We start from the raw sequence: 20810 nt of genomic DNA, 5'->3' as shown, positions 1-20810 counted from the left end.
GCCTTTATGAAATGTGATGTCCATGTAACAACCCTATAAAGGAGGTGCTGTTGTTATTCTCCGAGATGCGACAGGCAAACTGGGGCACAAGGGCTAGCCTGAGGTGGGGGCCGTTGAGGTAGCCTCAGGGGGCCCTATGGGTCCTCAGACCCCAGACACCAAGCGTTGGCGCTCCAGCTCCGCTGTCCCTGCAACAGCCAGTGCTGGCCACTAGGTGTCAGCATAGCCCCGGCCAGGGGCCCCCTGGCCCGCGCCTTCCCAGACAGAATCCCACCTGGGCCTGAAGTGCGTTAAAAAGCTCATTAAATCGAATCACCTGCTGGTTCAGCCTATCCAGATGACCAGAAGTTTTAAAGAAACACTCCCCTGACAGAATGAATATTCCATTACAGGCTCTGTTGGGATTTGAGTTTCACTCACTTAATGTCTTTTTTCCCCTTTTCCTCTCCTTCCCGAAAATAACAGACACAGAGTTCTCCAGGGGAGCCGACTGGATTCCAAAAGGTACCGTGTCTGCCATCTGCTCCACACGCTAGAGGGCAGGGTGTCTGGAGGCTGGTAGGCCTGCGATGCTGAAGCCAGACTCCTGGGCTTTCTGGAAGGTTCCATGAGGTGTGAGGCACATTTTGTGGGGAATGAGCTCTGGGCTGCCCTATGTGGGGCCCCGGGGCCCTGGGAAAGCCCCAGGAGGGTGCAGAATGTACTCAGCTGTGACACGTCCATGATAGAGAAAGGACCCTGGAGTTTTTCATCCAAAGGATGTGGTGGGGAACGGACTGGGACACAGTTGATAGTTATGTGGTGACGACAGGTATACACCAGGACTGTCCCAGGAAACCCAGACCATTCCGGGCATGCTGGATCGTGTGGCCCCCTGAGTGGTGGCTGGGTGTCCAGGACTCAGGGCAGGGACAGAAGTGGAAGGGGGAGTTGTGCCTTTCCTGTTCTACCAGCAGGTGTTTCCACTCGGGCCCACTGAGAAGTGCCAAGAGCCCCTCCCGTGGTGCTTGAGGGCCGAGACAGTCACAGTGACAGCAGTAATAATCCTAATGAGTAATAATTATTATTGCCCTAGATACTAGGTAGTAACAGTCCACTGTGTGCCAGGAATCATGCTAAATCATGATCAGGGCATCTCATTTAAGTGTCCCATCATTGCTCAAGAGGCATCATTCCCTCCACTTAAGCATAAGGAAACTGAGCCATGACCGGATTGGAATGACTCGTTCAGCCCAGGCATGCAGCTTCTGGGTGGTCTTTGGCCTCTGGCTCCAAAGCCCACATCTTGGCTTTCCACGCTGTGCCTTGGAGACGGCATCCCAGGGTCCCAGTGGGTGTCCCTGTTTCGGGGAAAACCCAATGTAAATTGATGTCACCTTTTCCAAGGAAACACTCTTGTTTCCCTGCCAAGCACTGGCCCATAACGAAGGGAGCCTTCAGCGTGCTCTGCTCCAAATAGCTCTGGGTTCCTCGAGATCCCTAATGCCATGGAATCTGTTTCCAGGTGCTTTGCGCACCAGGATTTCTTCTTGGTCTCTGGCTGGGGCTCACATCTCACATCTGCAGGGGAATGGGTGTCCCCTGGACTGGGTGGGGCCGTCACAAGACCAACACTGTGCTTCGGGCCTGGCGTCAACTAGCTTGGATCGGCTTACTTTCCCCAACTGTAAAATGGAATGATCCATTATCAATTATCAATGCTGACTTTATTTCCTTTGTGAATGAGTATGGAAGATCATGTGAACGGTTATTTGTAGAATTTTTCAGAGAGACTAGAGGCCTGGTTTTACCCGCAATTTGGAATAACAGAGGGTCTCCCCAAGAAATGGGGAAGAACAGGGTGTCTCCCATAGTCCACCAGTGACTCCTGGCGGCCTCCGCACTGTAAGCCCCTCCATGGGGAACCCTCTTCTGATCTGGAGCTCCCGGTTGGACTCTGTGGGAGTCTTGTCTGGGTCCCTGATGCCTTGCACACAGTAAGTGCTCACTGAATGTTTCTGAGTAGGGGGACACGTGGCTGGGGGCACCAGGGCTCCCGAGCGGGCTCAGCGACCCGGCAGCCTATATTGGCTGAATGTGGAGTGTCCACAGCCCTGTGTTCACTTGCTGTCTCCCACTCATTCACTCATTCGTTTCACAAGGGTTTACTGAGCCCCGACTTTGTGCCAAGCACTGATCTGGGAAATTGAGATCCATGGGTGAGCACAAGAGCAGAGACCCGCCCCAGGGGAATGGGCGTCCCGGCAGGGTTGGGGGGGCGCCTGGGAGGAGGGCTCACACGTCCAGCTGATGGTGCTCAGCACAGTGAGTGTCTCTAGGGCGGGGGCTCTCATGGGCAGCCGCGGACTGGGGTCTTTATAGCAGGGATTGTCTTATCCGCAGCCGGCAGATGTTGGGCACAGTTTTGTAGGGTTTGCAAAACAGGCAGGCTCTATGTGGCTAAAAAAAATGTGCTTATTCGGGCTCTGTAGAATAACTAAGTATGTGAACATCTGCGTTCGGTGCTGGCTGGCTGGCTGGCTGGCTTTTGTGAAGCCGGCTGCGGGGAAGGAAGCAGCCTACAAGCCAGTGTGCAGAGAGCATCGTGGGCTCACTGATGTGACAGCTGAAGCACAGATTTCTGGGTCCCACTCTGAGTGTCTGATTCACAGGGGCTGAGATGGCCCAAGAACCGGCGTTTCTAGCAGGTTCCCAAGTGATGCCGAGGCCGCCTGGGACCGCACTTTGAGAACCACGGCTCTGTGCCCCAGATTTGAATCTAAGACCCGCCGTTAGCGTGTGTGCCTGTCCACGTGTCCCTCAGCCAGAGTATTCCGCTGACCAGAATGAGGGTCCACCGAGCTAAGGGTCCGCAGAGTTCCTGTAACAACCCGCATACAGTAGGTGCTTAATTGCCCTGTCAGTGAGACCCCAGAAGACTTCTGCAGGCACTGCCCCTGCTTATCTTTCTGAGAACAAAGGGACAGTGACGCTCCTGGGGGTGGGGGGATTTCTCCCTTTGGTTCGGTTCTTGCGTGGTTTTTGCCTGTCTGTGTGTGTGCATGCGCCTACCTGCGCCACTGTGCGTGCACGAGCGCGCGCGCACGCACCCAACTGGCAGAAAGCAGACTCTGTCTTCAGGCGTTGTAATCTTGCCAACTTAAAAACCTTTCCTATGTGATTTTTAGTCCAAAAGAAAGGGGGAAAAAAAAAACCTGCCCCAAAGCTAATTATTTATGAGCAGTTGGTTCTCTGCACTTTTTTTTCCCTCCATGCACCAAGTCATTGAAAGCTCCAGCAACGTCAGTGGCTTCAGCCTGCTTGTTTGTATAAACACAATAATTAAGATTTATTAAATTTGCAGCTGCCTACACACTTGGCAGCTCGGTGCCACCGGAGACGCGTGCCTGCAGCATTCAGACACAGGACACGTAATTGCTTTTTCAGTCGCAACTGGGCCGTGAGTCGACTGCATTTTTGCATGGGCCCGGGGAAGGGGCGTGTGGCCCTTCTGGAGACAAACTGTTTGTTGAAGAACAGATTGGCAAGGGTTTCTGGTTGCCTCGGTCGACTGGGGCAGGGCCAAGGCACCGGTTTGCACGACCGGAGAGAAACCCACACCCCCTCCCGTGCGCACTGTGGCCCCTGCGGGTGTAGCCCCAGACGCTGAGCCACCCAAAGTCACATTTTATTTACTCCAACATATCGCATAGGTCTTAAGACTTGTGATTTTTCACATGTTCACATTTCTGGAATTTGGGCAACTCACTAGGATCTACTTCTCTCCGAGAGGATTTGGGCTTGCTTCCCTCCATCACCCAGGACACTCACCACCTGAGATTTCTCTAAATGGAAAATCTTTGCTTTCAGGTGGTGTCTTGTCTTCCTTCAGCTCACACTGATTGTGTAAACTCAGAGCCCTGCCCCCCCCCCCACACCCAGGAGCTGTGGGTCACATTCACAGGGAAGAGGAACTCCCCTCGCTTCACCCAGTGCCAAGATAATACCTCGTATTTCCTTGTTTCCCCTTCCTGGGAGGTGGGATGATTTCTCATTTCCCCTGACAGAGAAGGTGAGGCCCCTTGGGGCCCAGATTTAGGTGAAGTCTCCCATCAGATGCCCCATCTTGGTGGGTTGTGTCCTTTCTGAGTGGTTTATAAAATAATGACACACCTCACGGTTGGTGTCCTAGATCAGAGGAAATACTGAGGTGTCAAAGCTAAGGAAGCCTTAGTGAGTTCTCTAAGTCAGATGGTAACTTTAAAAAAAAAAATCTTTAAAAAAAATTTTTAAAAAAATCTTCACGATGCATTTGGGCACGACACTGTAACACTCAGGTGCCAGCCTTTGTCCCTCAAGACCACCTTCTTTGTAGTGGGAGGAGCGTGGCCTCTTGGCCCGTTTTCCATATGTGACAAAGGGCCCAGTTGGGGTGGGGACAGAGGAGATGTAACATGGCTTTGTCCCGCTGAGATTCCCTGTGCGATTTGGGGGGGCTAGCTTTGCCTCTTTCTTGGTCAAAGGGCCGGGCTTCCTGGGACTGTGCAGTCTCTGAGCTTGAAGAGGAGAGAGCCCGGGCCGGGCCTCCCCCCATGTGCTGTGTTACCCCAGGCCCCTGTCGTCTGTCCATCTGTCCGCCAAGCCCAGAAGCGACAGGCTACCACAGATGTAGGAAAGAGTCTGTGCTAACTCTTCGGACATCGAGGTTTTGAAACTTGGCTTTGACTTCGGAAATCCAGACAGGTTCTTCTCTATGTGCGCTATCTCCTCATCCCCCCGTCCCCCAGCCCACCTGCCTTCTGCCCACCTCCCCGCTCCTCTGAAGTTCACCCCCAGCGAGGTAATGGTAGCTCCTGCTTCAATAAGCCTCATGAGCGTGTCTCTGGCCTCCTGTCCCTGGCCTCTGGGCAGCCCCGGGCTGGTGACCGCGCTCCCCACCCACAGCCGCTCTGGCATTTCTTCTCGCGCTGGGTCACAGGTGCCTCTGTCTTTGTCTTATTTTTTCCAGTGAACGCGATCAGTGTCCATAGGACTCGGTGTGGGTGAAATTTCATTACTTAATGCGGAGTCGTTATTCAAAATCTTAAAGCTGCCTCGATAGCCTTTTAAAAAATTAATAGACTTTTTTGGGGGAGCAGCTTTAGGTTGATAGAAAAATCGAGCAAACTATACGGAGGGTTCCAGCTAGTCCCTCTCCTCGGCCCCTCTCCCACCTCTCCCTTTTTATTAACATCCTGCACTGGTATGGTCTGTTGGCCACAATCGATCTGTCATAATATCGACGCATCACTGTTAGCTGAAGCACGGAGTTTACATCAGGGTTCACCGTGAAGTTTGTTCTGTGGGTTTGACAAATGTGGAATGGCACAGATCCACCTTCCTCGTGCCACACAGAACAGCTTCACTGCCCAAAAAAATCCCCGTGCGCCACCTACCCAGCCCTCCCCTGCCCAGCCCCTGGCAACCACGGATTGTTCTACTGTCTCTGTAGTTTTGTCTTTTCCAGAACATCGTAGAGTTGGAATCAGACCATATGGAGCCTTCTCAGACTGGCTTCTTTCACTTGGTAATATGCATTTAAGGTTCCCACCTGATTTGAGGGTTGCTTGAAAGCTCATTTCTTTTTGTCACTGAGTCATATCCCATCGTTTTAATATTCCACTTCTGGTCTTTTTTGTAGACCTCTTTCCTCCGTGCAGGAACCAGTCCAGGGTCACCCACCGCATTCAGTTGGTACATCTCTTTGGTTTCCTCTAGGCTAGAACTTGTCTTCTGTTTTCCTTGACCTTGACCTTGAGTCCAGGTCAGAGATTTTATAGGATGTCCCTCAAGGCACGTTTCCCTGATATTTCCTTGTGATTGGAATCGGGCTGTGCATTTCTGGCAGGAATGTCACGGAAGGGATGCTGTATTCTTGGCGCACCTTCTGGGAGACCTGTGATGTCGCTGGGAACCCGTGCTTACTCGGTGGCTCAAATGACTTACCTTGCCGCCTCCTCAAGACACCGCTGATACCAGGGCCACCAGGAGGGCCTCTCGACTATGTGGGTTACAAGAAGTCTGGTTTTGCAAAATCAGTGGCAAAGGGCTTTGGTGAGTGAGAACACTTGAGGCTGGAGGTATAGGGTCAAGTGTTATTAACCTGGAGGAGATTGTGTGGCAGGAGGTAAGGTGAGTCAAGTGTGAGAGCTGAAGAATCGGAAGTGCTCAGGTCAGAACCTCCCAAGAACACCCACGTTCAGCAATGCTTTCTCATCACCACCATCACTGCCATTGCCATCATCATCCTCACCATCATCATCCTCACCTTCCTTACCACCATCACCATCCTCACCATTGTCACCATCACCATCACCACCACCATCATCACCACCATCGTCATCATTGTTATCCTCCTCACCACCCCCATCGTGATCATCACCACCACATCACCATCACCATTGTCACTATCATTGCCATCACCACCACCATCGTCACCATCATCCTCATGCTATCACCATCACCACCACCACCATTATCATCATCTCCACCATCACCACCATCATCTCCATCATCCTCACCATCTTCACCATCACCATCACCACCATCACCGCCACCATCATCACCACCACCACCATCATCATGTCATCACCGTCATTACCACCACCATCATTACCTTCATCATCATCGTCATCCTCACCATCACTTGACTGTAGCTCTTGGTTCCTGGACAGTGACCCTTTGGTTCTTCAAGGACCCAACAGATACATTCTATAATAGTAGTCATACTTACATACTTTTTAAATTGGTATATAAATATACTTTGCTTTGACTCCTCTCTACAACCTGACAAATGGGGGTAGGTGTTTTATCCCCATCTCGCAGAGACTGAAATGGCCCAGAGAGGTTACTGACTCTGCCAAGGTCCTAGAGATACTGTGTGACAGAGTCCACATTGGATCCTAGACAGCCAGGTCCCTAAGAGCTAGGCCTCTGCCCTGCACTGTGTTATCTTTGGCCATGGGGCCTCTACTTCCCTGAGTAGCCAGCTCTTGGGCCTGCACTCTTTGGCCGTGAGAACATCCCATAAGGCCACAACCCAGCCAGTGCCTCTAGACTTTAGGAAATGTGTTTTGGCAACTTTCATGGGTGTTACAGCAAGACCGTTGATTAGGCTTTCGGACCCGTGTGTCTGGCCTTTGGGTGATATCGGCAGTGTCGACGGTGACGGTGGTGATGAAGAAGGTGGAGGAGAAGGGGGAGAAGGTGGTGCTGGAGAGCCAAGCACAGTGGTACCTTCCCTACCGTGACTGCCGTGAGAAAACCAGAGATCCTCACTTCTGGCAAAGTGGACAGTACCCCCACTTCCCAGTCGGGCAAACTGAGCCCCAGATGGTCAGCCCAGAGCCGCTGCTCACCGAGCATCCCCCTCGCCCTCCCCTCCCGCTCAGGGCCCCCGAGCCCACTCACACCTGCCTTTGTTCTGCAGACTCCACGGTGGCCGTGGCGGTGGCCGTGGCGGTGGCGGGGCCCCCGCGCGCTCTTCCGGAAGGCGTGCCGCGTGGCGCTGCCCCTGCAGATGCTGCTGCTGCTGCTGCTGCTGCTGCTGTTCCTGCTCCCGGTCGGGGAGGAGCCCCGCAGCTGCTCGCTGGCCAACAACTTCGCCCGCTCCTTCCGGCTCATGCTCCGCTACAGCGGCCCGCCACCCACCTAACCCGTGGGGGACGCAGGGGACTCTCCTCCCTGACCCCCCGCTGGCCCCCGGGCTGCTTCCCAGCCGCCGGCGGGGCTGCCTCAGTATACATACTGTATTAACGCTCCCCAAAGAAAACCACTTTTTATACGGTGTTGTCTTAGTTTATGTATACGGAAGATGGCCTGTGCGTGACCAGGGAATACCGGATGGACTTTTATACCCTCTGTGCGTAGATGCTCCGTCTGTATGGTTTCATATAGGACATCTCTTTGTAGGGGGGACATGCCTAGCAGTGTGCGTGTCCGGTGGGATGGGGTGGCATTTTTGCCCTGGTCTGCGGTCCCCCCGTCCCCGCCCCCCCACCGGAAAGCGGGAACAATAACATGTCACTTACGGCCACCGCTTGCCCAGAAGCCAAGCCTGGAGCCCAGATGTCAGCGAGAAGGCCCCCAGCTGTCGACGTGAACGAGCCACACAGGCCCTCGCTCAGCACCCAGTTACTCCTGCTTTGGGCACAGTGAGGACAAAGGACAGCAGCTTAGACGCTCCGTGTTGGAAGCAGAAATGGTGATGATCGAAGGCAGGTCTGGTGACAGCAGTGACAAGTGATATCAAGGAATGAAAAGAAGAGCTGTAAGGAGCAGCCCCAGCACTGAAACAGCGCAGAGCACGAGGGCTCCGTGGGGGCTGCGGGGGGGGGGGGGAGCGCGAACCCCGCCCTCCTCCGCCTCCCATAGCGCAGAGCCCTGGTGGACGTCCATGGCCGTGACACTGATCTGCCCGCAGCTGAGGGGCTCCACGTGTTCTATGCAAGGAGAAGAGAAAGAAAGAAACCTCATCGCCGGGGTCTTCGTGCAGAATGGGGAGCGCTGAGTGCTGCACCCCTGGGGAAGACGTGTCCCTTCTGTCGCTCTCGGGCTGTTTTTTCATGGTCTGCACTGGAGCTGAAGGGCCAGAAGGGGAGCAGCCGGCACACCAGGCACCAGGGATCTGGGATCCAGGACAGAGATCAGAGATGGACCCTGGAGCTGAGCCTGTCTTGGGGGGCTCTGCCTCTTCCTCCTCCAACAAGGGACTTCAGAGAGAGGCGGGTCTTCTGGGCCCAGAGTGTCCCACAGGTGTCCTCACAAGGGCCCATGGCCGAGGCCACCCCAAATCCCAAGCGAGGGTCCCTCTTGGCAGGGTTAGGCTGTTAATCTCCCAGCACCCCCTGGGGAGGAGCGGGTGGGGGTGGGGGGACTCCGTGCTGGGCCCTGAGGCTGGAAACGTGTCCCTTCCTCCCCAGGGAACTCTCGATGGCTCCTAAGTGCATTATAACTGGATCGTGTTTTCCCCTAAATCAACACTAAGTGGCCTTTTAGAAAATGCCTCGTGCCCATTCTTTACAAACTAATTTCGTCTGTTCTCCTCTAGGAGGAGACCACGGGGGGTGGGGTCATACAGGCCTTTGGGGTCATAAAGTGTCCAGACCCAGGAAGGCCCTCTAAAGGGAGGGAAACTGAGGACCCAGAAGGGTCCTGATTGACAGCACCAAGCCCCGCCCCACAGACCTGCACACATGGCCTCTCCCTGTCCAGCGGCCAAGGGCCCAAAGCCAGGCCTCCCTGAAGCTCGGAGAAGCTGGACATTCACGGGCAGGAAAATGGTATTGCCCAGAAGAGGTCTTGGTTTGCACTCCGAAAGCTCACTTTTCTCAGCAGGTGGCTGAGCCCAAGTGCTCCCTGGGCCATGTGGGTCCAGTGCTGGGACGTCAAGGTCAGACTAGGGCAGGGCCTTTGAGCGATCTCCACTTCCACTCTCCCACTTTGCAGGTGGGGAGGCTGAGGCCCAGCGAGGAGAGGAACTTAGCCTTGGCCACACAGGGGGAGGCGAGAAGGCCAGACAGAGCCGGGCACCCCTGTCCCCAGTCTCACGGGGGCAGAACCCCCCCCCCACCACCATGTCTGCAGCTCCACAAGGAGCAGGCACTCCAGGCGAAGGCAGCTGTGTCCCCTCTGGCCCCCATCAGGGAGGGGGAGGGGAGGGCTGCAATGTGCAGGGCTGGCGGGGCGGGGTGGGGGCGGGGGGGGATGTCTCTGCATATTTTTTAAACTTTGACAAGGAGGCCATAGAGCCTGCTTGTTTGCATAATTTTTTTAAAAAAATTTGATATTTTCATTACTTTCTTATAAATACAGTTGTGAAATAACAGCTTACTCGCTGGTGCTTTTCAAGTGTAATCTCTTCTGCTTCAAGTGGATGCAGACAGTTATGATTTTTATGACTTTCCAGCTTCCTGAACAATAACCGCAAAGAGCTTTCAAGTGCCATTTGAGAAAGGTGCCCCAGTGGGACCGGCGTGTGTTTATTTTTCCTCTGTCCCCGGAGTGAGAGTCGTGGAAAGAGATGTGAATATCACAGCCCAGCTCCATGCACGGGCGCGCATGTGTGTGTGTGTGTGCGTGTGTGTGACAGAGAGAGAGAGAGAAGGAAAGAGGGAGAGAAGGAAGAAGAGGGGAGGAAGAGGAGGAGGAGAGAGGAGTACAGGAGGAGGCAGGAGGAGAAGGGGGAGGGCAGAGGAGGGGGGGTGTATGGGAAGGGGAAGCAGAGGGAGGGGGAGCAGGGGGACAGGGAAACGGTATGATCAAAGATGCTGGTCCCCTCCTCAAGTGGCCCTCACCCGGCCCTTTCCCCAGACTCACCTCCGTGGGGAAAGGCCCGGGCAAGACCCGAGGGTGAGGGGTGGGATGTGCTGGTGCGGGGGGCCGAGGTGACTCAGGAGGAGCTCCGCATCGGAGCGCGGGGACGGAGGCATCCTCCCAAGAGCGCCTTCTATTCGGTGCTTGCGGGTGCCGGCCCTTGCTTGGTGCCTGAGGAGCTGTATTTCGTTTCATTCCTACGACAGCTCTCGGGGAGTGGTGGCGTTAACTCTGCCTCCACTCGCAAGACAGGAGAGCTGAGACTTGAAGACATAGAGACGCTTGCCCGGGCAGAGGTGGGATTCGAATCCAGGTCTGCCCGTTGCCAAGCCCACGCTGGCAGGAGAGGAGGGGGCTTGGGGCCGGCCCTGCTGGGCAGCAGGTGGATTTCAGTGAGCGAGCGCTCTGCCCTCTGCTCGGCGGGCGGGCAGCTCCCACATCGGCTTCCCAGGCTGGTCTCACCCAGGGCTCTGCACGGCGTCACCCCCCACCCTGGGGCAGGTGGGCAGGGGGCACAGTCCCCAGGGTCCTCTACAACACCTCCACACCGGTTACTTCCCGCCGCACAGGGAAGCAGGGCTTTCTGCCCTCCGGGGGGCTGAACCCCTCTCTGTCCCCCTGCGCGGTCCCAGGCATGGCTGACGTGCCCGGTGCCCGGCACGGGGTGGGGACTTCAGCTGTGCTTGTTGCATCGTGTGAAAAACCCTGGAGGCGAGTGTGTTTGACACCTCAACTCCCCTCCAGGATTCAGAGGAAGCGGTTCCCGGTGCATGGGACTCACTCCATCGCTCACCACCTCTCACCTCCTTGCTCTGTCTCTGCTCTCACCTCTTGTGGCCGTGGATGTGCGCGCCCTCAGATCCTACACGTGTAGTGTCATTTCCGTTCCTGGCACGATTATTCATCTGCAGTCATGGGTCATGGTAAAAATTTGTGGGTGGAAGTGCCAAGTTGAGAAGCCCACTTTCCCCCACTGGAGATTTCCTGGGTTGGAAGTATAGACAATCTAGTGATCGGTTTGGCCAAGGAAGGGTCCACACGGCTGCAGAGCCCCCACCCACCCACCCCGGAGGCCTCAGCCACCTCCCTACAACCTCTCTACTGTCAGCCAAGTCCGCAGGGGCAAAGCTGCGCCATCTTTGCAACCTGACACTGACCCGCTGTTTACACCGCTGGACCGGTCTGGTTAATGCAGTGTGGACGGGTAGAATAGGGGTGTGTGTGTGTGTGTGTGTGTGTGTGTGTGTGTGTATCTGTGTGCGTGTGCACGCATCACGTAAGTGGGTTTTGGCGTCAAAGGCAAACTAACTTCACTGTTTAAAATGTTCTGTTATGTAAACAGTATTCGCAGGGACCATATCCGCTCTCATCGTATTATTTGTGATTGTAAAACACGCGTTTGCAATAAATGAAGCTTTCTGGGAAGGCAAGCCGTACCAGAGCCAAGTGAGTGTTCTGAAACGTGTGTGCTTTATCTCGGTTCACATCAAGCCCACAGCCGGCCTAGAGCCTTCCCCGCTCAGGAGGGAGGGACGCGTGGGCTCCTCTCGTCTCGTCTCCGTGCTGTGTTTCAAAGTCCCTTTCCCTTGCTCCACTCGGAAGGAGCTGTGTTCCCGAAGTCTGGCTTGTTTTTGTTGTCGCTTTATGTGTTTAAAAATGTATCTGCTTTTATGTTTGGAAATAAAAATCTCTATTTTGGTCTATGAAGCATTGTGTGGTTTGGAACATCTTTTTCTGAAGTTGAGGGGTTTTGTCTGAAGGGGTTCTGAGGAGAAAGCGGGTGGGTGGTGAGGGCTGACTGGTTTTTAAATTCTGACTTCCGGGCGGAGGCAACTCTGGTCGGGTCGACCTCTGACCTCAGGGCAACAGCGGCTCTCAGCTCGACCAGAATGTCGGGATCACCTGGAAGTGCGCTCACAAACTGCCAGCATCTCCCCAGAGCTCGTGGGCAGCCATCCCGGGGGGTAAGCCAAGTGGATTTTGAGAATTCCAAATGCACTGAGGAGAGAGGCGGCCCAAAACCAAGGCAGGCACCAGGCACATAACAGAAGGCTGTGCCAGCACTTTGCTCTCACCCCTTGGATCAAAGCCCCACGTTGATGGTTTGTTTAACAAACAGTTCTTAGGTCTGGGGGTCTGGTTTCTGAACCCACAGGGCACTGGCGCTGTCCCCAGAAAGGGTACAGATAAGGAGAAAGGGGGGGTACCATTCGAGGGGAGGTCTAAGAAACCAGCCATGAATCCTGGACCCACTGCCTGTTAATGACCCCTCCTCCTGGCAATGGCCCTGGCTTGCCAAGAAAAGGCGAATTTGTGTCTAGAATCTTCTGTTTACGAAGTATGCCCTTCAATTTAGAATACTTTCCATGGGACGGCTTTAGGATAGAAAGGCTTTGCCTCTTGTGTTATTTACTAACCCTCCCCAACCTCAAATTTAAAAAATCTGCTGTTAACTTCAATACTGCTTGTCATACTTTTCCTGGTCTGTTATCTGAAGAAACCCTCATCACTTCCTGAGAGGAGAGAGAGAAGGACCTCTGAGGTGAGAAGGTGTCTGTAATCTGTCCGCCTTCAGGGGCTGGTAGAAGGTTGAAACAAGTTTTAGACTCTCTGTTCCTCTAAGTGGTATCCGGAATTATGAGTGAGAATGACTTGGAATCTTCTAGATGCAGGATCCTGTCCCAGAGCATGTGCCCTGGCCCTCAACACCATTCCGATCGCTCTCTGAGTCCCTGATTCGAGTGGGAGAGGCTGCTGTGTTGGAAGGGGGTCTTCGGTTAGAAGGGGGTCCTCGGTGTCCGCAGGCCGGCCGGCCTTCCCAGCAAGGGAAGCAATGAAGTCCCCAGTGCCCCAGCTGGTAGGAGCTGGTGCCGAAGGACGGAACGATTTTCTACTGTCGGACTAGATCAAGAGCAGTGTTTGCTCGCTGCAAGGAATATCCTGAAAGAAATGTGCCCGCCAGGGATCCTGGGACCCACGGGCTAACATCTTAGAGGAGCAGCCAAGGCCCGCGAAGAAACCCTCGTGATTCTTGTGGCCTGGGGTGAGGGGGCTCCTTGACTTCTAATTGGCTGTCCCCCAAAACAAAATATACGTGGTGAAGAAAGACAGAAGTCCGTCCCCCGGGGTGCTGTGCCCTTTAGGATTATGTAGGTCCTGCGGTTGGTCTGTGTAGTTGCTTCTAAATGGCCTTAATCCGTAGGACGTGAGAGTACCATCGTTGATGGTAAGCGTGGGGCGGACGCGCTTGTTTCGACAACGGAGGCGTCAAACCCTGGGTCAGGCATTTCGGTGTTAGAACATCATCTCGGTGGGAAAACCATCGTTTCTAAATCTTAGCGGAGTTCTCATACTCCTGGCTGGGTGAGCAAGTCATTATTATTTTTAAGAGAGAGAGACACTTATCTCTTCTTTAAAAGAAGAGATTTTCTTTTTTCTTTTTAAAAGTTTATTTTTTATCTAAGAGAGAGAGCAAGAGAGAGCGAGAGGGAGAAGCAGGCTCCCCATGGAGCAGGGAGCCCAACTTGGGACTTGATCCCAGGACCCTGAGATCATGACCTGAGCCAAGGGAAGATGCTTCACTGACCGAGCCGCCCAGGGGTCCCAGAAGAGGCTTCTCTTATAGAAAGTTTTTCTTAAGCCCAAACAGATCTCATGTTCTCCATATCACAAAGAGTATGAAATGCAAATGCACTGACTCCCTTCCGGCCACCGCTTTTGGGCCCCATCGGTCCCTCATTCTCACCTGGAAGCTCGTTCAGAGCAAAGTCTGCTGTGCCAGAAAAAATGCCAAGGTGAGGAGGCAGAGGAGGAAGGCTGCTCCTCTCACGACTGAGTTCCCAGCAGCCTTTCCTTCGAATTCTTCCTAATGCTGGACAGAATGGGTTTGAGAAGTACAAGGCTAAAAAGGCGGGGGGTTGTTCCCAGGCTTCTCGCCTATGTCACTTTGGGGAACTTAATTTCTGGGTTAATCTGTTTACTCATCCGTAGAACTAAAACAATAATACTGCTGAAACAGAGAGAGAGAGAAGGGGGGGAAGGGGCAAAGCGAGAGGCAGAGAGAGAATCTTAAGCAGATTCCACACCCAGCGCGGAGCCCAATGCGGGGTTCGATCTCACAACCCTGAGATCATGCCCTGCGCTGAAACCAACAGTCAGACACTGAACCGACTGAACCACCCAGGCGCCCCAAGTCATTTTTGCAACCGTGTGATTTTTTTTTTCCCCCCACAACCAGCCCTGCTATGGAAGTAATTATCTTCCCTGTTTTCATCTGTGGCGTCCCAGCCCGGCCGTGACACATTTAATTGGAGAGATTCATCATCTTTCGTGGAAACCCCTGGGTGCGAACGTTATTCAGCTACTTGGCCTTGGCCCTTCCTGTCACTGTCCCGCCAGCCCTGGCCCCCACCTCTCCTGCGGTGACCTCTCTCCACCCTGCTTCCTTCGATTAGGCTGCGAGGGGAAGGACCCCAGCCTGCTCGGGGTTCCCGGGGCGGGGATTCCGGATGGCGGTTGCATTTTGGCACATGCCTCCCGCTCGGCCACTGCCTCCAGCTCCCGCTGGGTCTTCGCCGTGGCCTTCTGCTGCCAATTTCTAACAGGGGCTTCCACTACCAACGGACAGCAAAGGAAATTGCTCCAAATTGTCCTGCGACCGTCTCTCTCACACGTGAGTGTGGGTTTCCCGTCCTTGAGCATGTGCAAATAATTGAGGCCCTTTTGCTTTGGAATCAGGTGACAGGATGACAAAAAGCGAAGTTAAAAAAAAGAGAAGCTAAATGCAATTCGGTATCCTGGATCGCATCCTGGAACAGTAAAGGGACATTATCGAAAAACTCAATGAAACACAAATGTAGTCTGTAGTTTCCCTAATAACATCGCACGGGTGTGAATTTCTCGGTTTCGACAAGTGTCCCAATGCTGTCTAAGATGTCGGCATCAGAGGAGGCGGGAGGGATGGGATCTGGGAACTGTGTGCTGTTTTTGCACCTTTTCTAAAATGAGCCCAAATTTAAAAAATTGTTTTTAATATAGTTTGGGTTTTTTTTTTTTTTTTGGCCTTGGGAAAATCGTGAGAATAATCTTTTGCCCTTAAATTGCTCCCCTAAAAATGGGGTTGGATCTGTTCATGGAGTAGACGCAGAGTCAGCCTGATCTGTGTGTGGCTCCCAGCAACCATATCATCAAGGTCCTGACCTTGGGGGCGTTCTTCAGTATTCTGGAATGATACTTGGCCTTGGCCCTTGGCTGTGGTTAGGAGTTCAAGGGATCATCCGTGGAAGGGGCTGGCACCGCGCTCGGCACAGAGCAAACACGGAGCCATCGGGAGTTACTCATTCAACCCTGTCCCAGCCGCCTCCTCCGTCACGTTGGGCAGCTTCAGCAGACTCGTCTTGTTGTACCGTCTGAACTTAGAGTCTGTAGGGCACTGAGGTTGATCCCAAAGGGCTGCCCCGCTACAGCTGCTAGGGGTCTCGGGGGTCCCCTTGGCCCTTACAAGGTCCCGGGGATCCTTGTTGCAGAGGGGCGTTCTAGAATCAGCCAGGGTTCCACTGAAGACTGTAGAATCCACTCTAACTCGCTTAAGGAGAAAAGGATAAATTATGGGGTATCTGGTGGCTCACGGAATTGCTGAAAGAATTGAAGGCGCAGAATCGAGCCTGAGATCCAGGAAGAACTCCGGCCTAGGACCACTCTGCAGAAAGTCGCCAAACCAGGAAACCAGGGCAGCTGCTGCCTAAAGAGTCTCGTCATCTCCACTGCCCCCACCCTCCGTGGCACACAGGTCCCCCACGTCAGGCTGTCTCCCGGTGTCCCTCCCTTCCATACCGCGCCTCCGTGCAGGGGAATCTGGGCAGGCAGAACCTAGCACACATCAGAACCTGGCAGCAAAGGAGTCGGGAAATGTCCCTTTAGCTTTCCCTCTCTGCTCTACAGGCGGGCATCTTGTAAGGCTTTAGTGGGTGATGAGGGAGCACCCCACAGTCCACACCTATCGATACGTAATATCCATGCACACCCCTATTTCTGTATCTACACCTCCAGGTGAAAGCAGTAGCGGAAAGAGTCGGCTCCCACTCCTGGAATGCACCCGCCTCTCCTGCAGAAGCAGGTGCACACTGAGCCCCGAGTCTCACGGGTCGCTACACCCATTTCCATGCTCTGTCCCTCAGGTTCATTCACAACCTTAACTTAGTATCCTGAAGTCTGTAAACTGAATTTTGAGGTTAACCACCTAGTTCCTGCCCCTGTTTCAATGTTGCCCGTGAACTGGCACTGGGGTGGCTGGGGAAAGAGGCTGTGGGATTGCCCGTCTGACTCTCAGGAGGCTCCTCTGTATAGGCAGGCTTTGGGGGAGCTGAGAGCCCCCCCCCACACAGCCGTCTATGAGATCTACTCCAAATGGGCCACCCACAAGCTTCTTCCCCAAACCTCCGTGTGATCAATCCCCAAACTTGACCTTTTCAAGCCCTTGACTTTCCTTAAGTCAAGAATATGACTAAGCTCCTGTGATATGTCAGGGACAGATAAGATGGTGGACAAACACAGTCAGCCTTCGAGGAGCTGACTTCCCAGTGCTGGCCACTGCCCAGCATCCGTGCAGATCGGTACCGCCAGTCACGTATCCTTCCGGGGGCCAACGGACAGCTCAGAGTCAGCCCATAGAGGGGCTTCGCTTCCCTGATGTTTTTCATCGCCAGCCTTCAGCAGGACTCTCCTTCTGGCTCATTCCACCATATCATCCAAAGCCATGTGGAAACCAGACTCAAAGTCTTGCCTCCTACGAAAGCTGGTCATGGGGACTTCCAGGTGAGACCACAGGGCAGGCTGAGAGGGGGCAGAGGCTGTCCGGCAGGCATGGGTGCCCTGGGACGTGAATCTCCTAGGCATGGAGCTCACAGGGTGACCAAATGAGACGAGGGGCCAAGACTTCACACCTGGGCACTCATCCAGCAACTGCATGTGGTGCTGGGACCTGGCAGTGTGAGGTTCCCACCCATGGGAAGACTGGACGAGCAGATAGGGGGGGTCCTCTCGGCCACCACGGCTCCTGACCCCACTGGAGCATTGTCCACAACACAGACTTCTGTCCATGTACTCCTCGGGGTACTGCTGGGAGACCCTTCTCTGCTAACAGGCTATGACTGAGCTTCTTACACCTGCAACACCGACATGCCCTCCCCCTTCTCCAGCCCCCCTACCCCCGGCTAATTTGTGACCATTAAACCAATGGGTTTATCCACCCCACTTTCTCTTCCCCAGCTGCTCTTTGATTCCTGCTCTGTCCTCTCGTCCCCTAGCTTTGGCCATAAATCCAGAGCTATTTGGATGTTCACATTCTCTAGGACTGGGCTGGCCAGCAAGCCAAATCCACTGCCACCTGTTTTGTGCAGCCCAAGAAGATAACCATGATTTTTAAATTTTTAAACGGTTCTATGTTTAAATGGCCACATATCGAGTGGTTATCTAAGTACCTACATAATAGCTTCAGCTTTGCTTCTTAGCCTGCAGAGTCCTGAACTATTTCCTGCTTGGTCCCACAGAGAAGCATTACCAACCCTCGCTCAGGACGCTGCTTAGGCAACTCCCCGCCCAGCCACTGCATGTATCCAAGCTGTTCACCCCTGGATCCCAGCCAGATCCTTCGGGAAGACCGGCTCCCTGTCGGCTGGTCTGGATCCCCCCCCGAAGGGGACCCCAGAGCAAGCCCGTGGGACTGGGTGTCAGGAGAAGTCGCTTCCAGGCCCAGCAATGGCCACCACCTCCCTCTGTGCATCCAGGTAGTTCTGGGGTGGCCGCTCTGCTCCTCCACATCCCTCGCTCTCACGTGGGGTCGGATGTGAATCGCTCTGGAGAATTCCCACGGCGGTGTCGATCCTCTTTAGCCCACCCTGCGCGCCACCGCCAGGAGCACGCAGAGAGGACAACACCCCGGTGAAGCCGGGGAGGCTCGGAAGAACCTGCGCGGGATCCTTCACGCGGGGGCCACGCGTGCGGAGTCAGGCTGGTGCACGTGCACACTGACACAGAGGCGCACTCGACGCACAGTAGATCCACACACGTGCTTGCACACACACACTGGATGCACCTGCACACATGCACGCTCCCGCCAGATACAAACACGCCAGCTCCCCACACACACTGTGCACAGGTGCACCTCGTAGACGTACGGACACCTGCACACGTATGCACACGTACCACGCATGCACAGAGACACGCGCACCCCATGCAGTTACCTTTCCCACCACGCATGGAGGCGCACCCGCACACAACCACACACACGCATGGCTCGCTATCCAGCCTTCATGACTGCATTTCCTGGGGCGTTTCCCCCAGGAGCCCCAGCAGAGTTCTGGGGCCCATCCCCGGTGGGGGGGGGTTCCCTCTTAGACTCTTGGCTGATGAAGTCTCTTCAGAAACCAGAAAATTAAATTTGAGGCCATTCTTCTGTTCCGGATATTGTGCATAATTTGAGGATTACTGTGGGCAAGGGAAAGAGAATGGACATTTCTCTCTCGCTCTCTCTCGCTCTCGCTCTCTATTTTTTAACTGAGCTTGGAAAGAAAAAAGGCCGTTGTGTGGGTTAATGAGCCTTTGGATGGGCAAGGTCAGGAGAAGGTGGGGCCCCAGAGCAGTCTAAGCCAGCGTCTGAACACGCAGCAAGTCTTGCCTTTCGGGGTTAGGGAGGGGGTCAGTAATGCGGGGGCTATGAAGAAGGAGATTGCATTAATTAAAGAAACATCTTCTTACGATCATGGTTGTGCTGAAAGGCATGTCCGACCCCCGACCCAAGGCCCAGGGGGCCAAAACACAAAATGTGCGGTCTGGATTGCCTCCCCCGAGCTTCGTTTGCGCATGTATCAAAACCGGAGTTTATCCAGGAGTGGGGGAGGACGTCAGGGAGAGAGCCATTTATTTTATGAGTAATGCACACTGGGCTTAATAACATGATAACATAGTATTCACAGTTTGCTGGGTACTTATTTCATTTGGTTCTTACAATAGATGTCAAAGGCATTACTGTATCCAACCCCCAAGACTATTTATTGGGTACGGAAGAGAGAACAATGCCTCAAGGTGAAGACTACAGCCGGGCTGGAGAGCGGGGAGCAAAGTCACCCAGTCCAGAGGTACCTGCTAGGTTTACCTGAATCACTGCCCAAAGCGCTGGGTTGAGGACTCCGAGGCTTGAACTAAGCCAAGAGCTCCAAGATCTCGTGGTGACGCCCAGGGCAGCGGTGCGGGGAGGGGCGTATCTGGATGCCTTCCCTTAGTCTTATTTGTCCCGAAAAGTGAGAGGACTGTGCTCCATCAGGGCTCATAAACTCACATCCTTACAGAACTGAGCCGGGAAACACAAATAGAGACGAGACCACGTGTGAAAAAAATATCAGGAAAAAAAGGATTGGGGCAGGGCTGCCGTTTGTCGCCATGTGGGTGTGGGACCTTTGGGTTACTGAATCTGACAGTTCTGAGATCACACAAGATTTCAGATTTTAATATTAGAACATTTTTTTTCTTTTTAGTGGCAAGTAGTTTGAATATCTTAAAAAGTACCTGTACAAACTGTGTATATGTGTGTTCGTGTGTGTGCGCGCGTGTCTTTAGGCTCCATGTGGCCCATGGGCCTTTGCTTCGCACCCTTTGGTCTAAATAATCCCCAAGATTCCTTTCAGTTCACATTTCTAAAATTTTATGTGGGACCCAGATCCCGAGATAGTGCCCATGTGATACGTTTCTTGGTGGAACCCATAGTTCAAAGCCTGGTCACTCGCCCGCTGGGCCCGAAAACGGTTTGCACACCTGCTATGAGCCTATCAGCAGCTCTGACACACACTGTCTCACTCAAGCTTCACAGGGACTCTCAGCTGGCTCTTCTCGGTCTTCATGCAGCTGAAGACACAGGCTCAGAGAGGTAAAGACTTGCCCAAGATTGCACAGCACACAGCCAAATCGAAGTTGACTCCTTGGTGATTTTTCAAGCTTTCCGGTTTTGTGGGTAGAAATTCCATGACCACAGCACCAGAGAAAAAGACTCCCTGAACACCGATAGCCGCGTAAAGCCGAGGAGGGCTTGAGTCTCATGCGGCGTCTTGGTCCACTGTGGCATCCCCAGTGTGCCGAAGATTGTAACTGGATCCTCTTCAGTGGATAACCCAGTAGGCGTTCTCGGGGCGGGGCGGGGCCGGTCCCTGACGCCCCTGGGCAAGCAGTCCCTTGGCTGCCTTCCAGCCTGTAAATTGTCCTCAAGGGGCCTCCTGGTTTGGCTGTTGGGGGAAGGTGGGAGAGGAGAGGTCCCGGAAGGCCGTATCTTTCCCATCTGTTCTGCATTACGACGCTGTTAAATATTTCATGCTCTCCATTGTACCAACAAATAAAAGCAGAACTAATCTCTTTGTTAAAGTTTCCCTGACCGACATGGCTGATGATTTAGCAACATACTTACTTTCTCACAACTGGAGGGGACTGGCTCT

The 20810-nt window shown here is 53.9% G+C and overlaps 1 protein-coding gene across 2 annotated transcripts in view; it reads left to right on the top strand.

Moving 5' to 3' along the window:
- Positions 1 to 12031, top strand: part of SYNE3 (spectrin repeat containing nuclear envelope family member 3) — an 88487-nt gene extending 76456 nt beyond the window's left edge. Inside the window, exons 17-18 of one of the 2 annotated variants that reach the window (XM_080808047.1) lie at positions 466 to 504; positions 7448 to 12031. In XM_080808047.1, coding sequence (XP_080664173.1) covers positions 466 to 504; positions 7448 to 7672 — 264 coding nt within the window. In that variant the 3' untranslated portion in view covers positions 7673 to 12031. Of the gene's footprint in view, positions 1 to 465; positions 505 to 5866; positions 5937 to 7447 lie in introns of those variants that run through there. The other variant, XM_080808048.1, reaches the window with a different exon arrangement.
- The last annotated feature ends 8779 nt before the right edge of the window (positions 12032 to 20810 follow it).

This window comes from Martes martes, assembly GCF_963455335.1.
Source record: "Martes martes genome assembly, chromosome: 7".
Lineage (NCBI taxonomy): Eukaryota > Metazoa > Chordata > Mammalia > Carnivora > Mustelidae > Martes > Martes martes.
The sequence above is the reverse complement of the archived record's forward strand: the minus strand, read 5'-3'. Positions and strand labels throughout refer to the sequence as shown.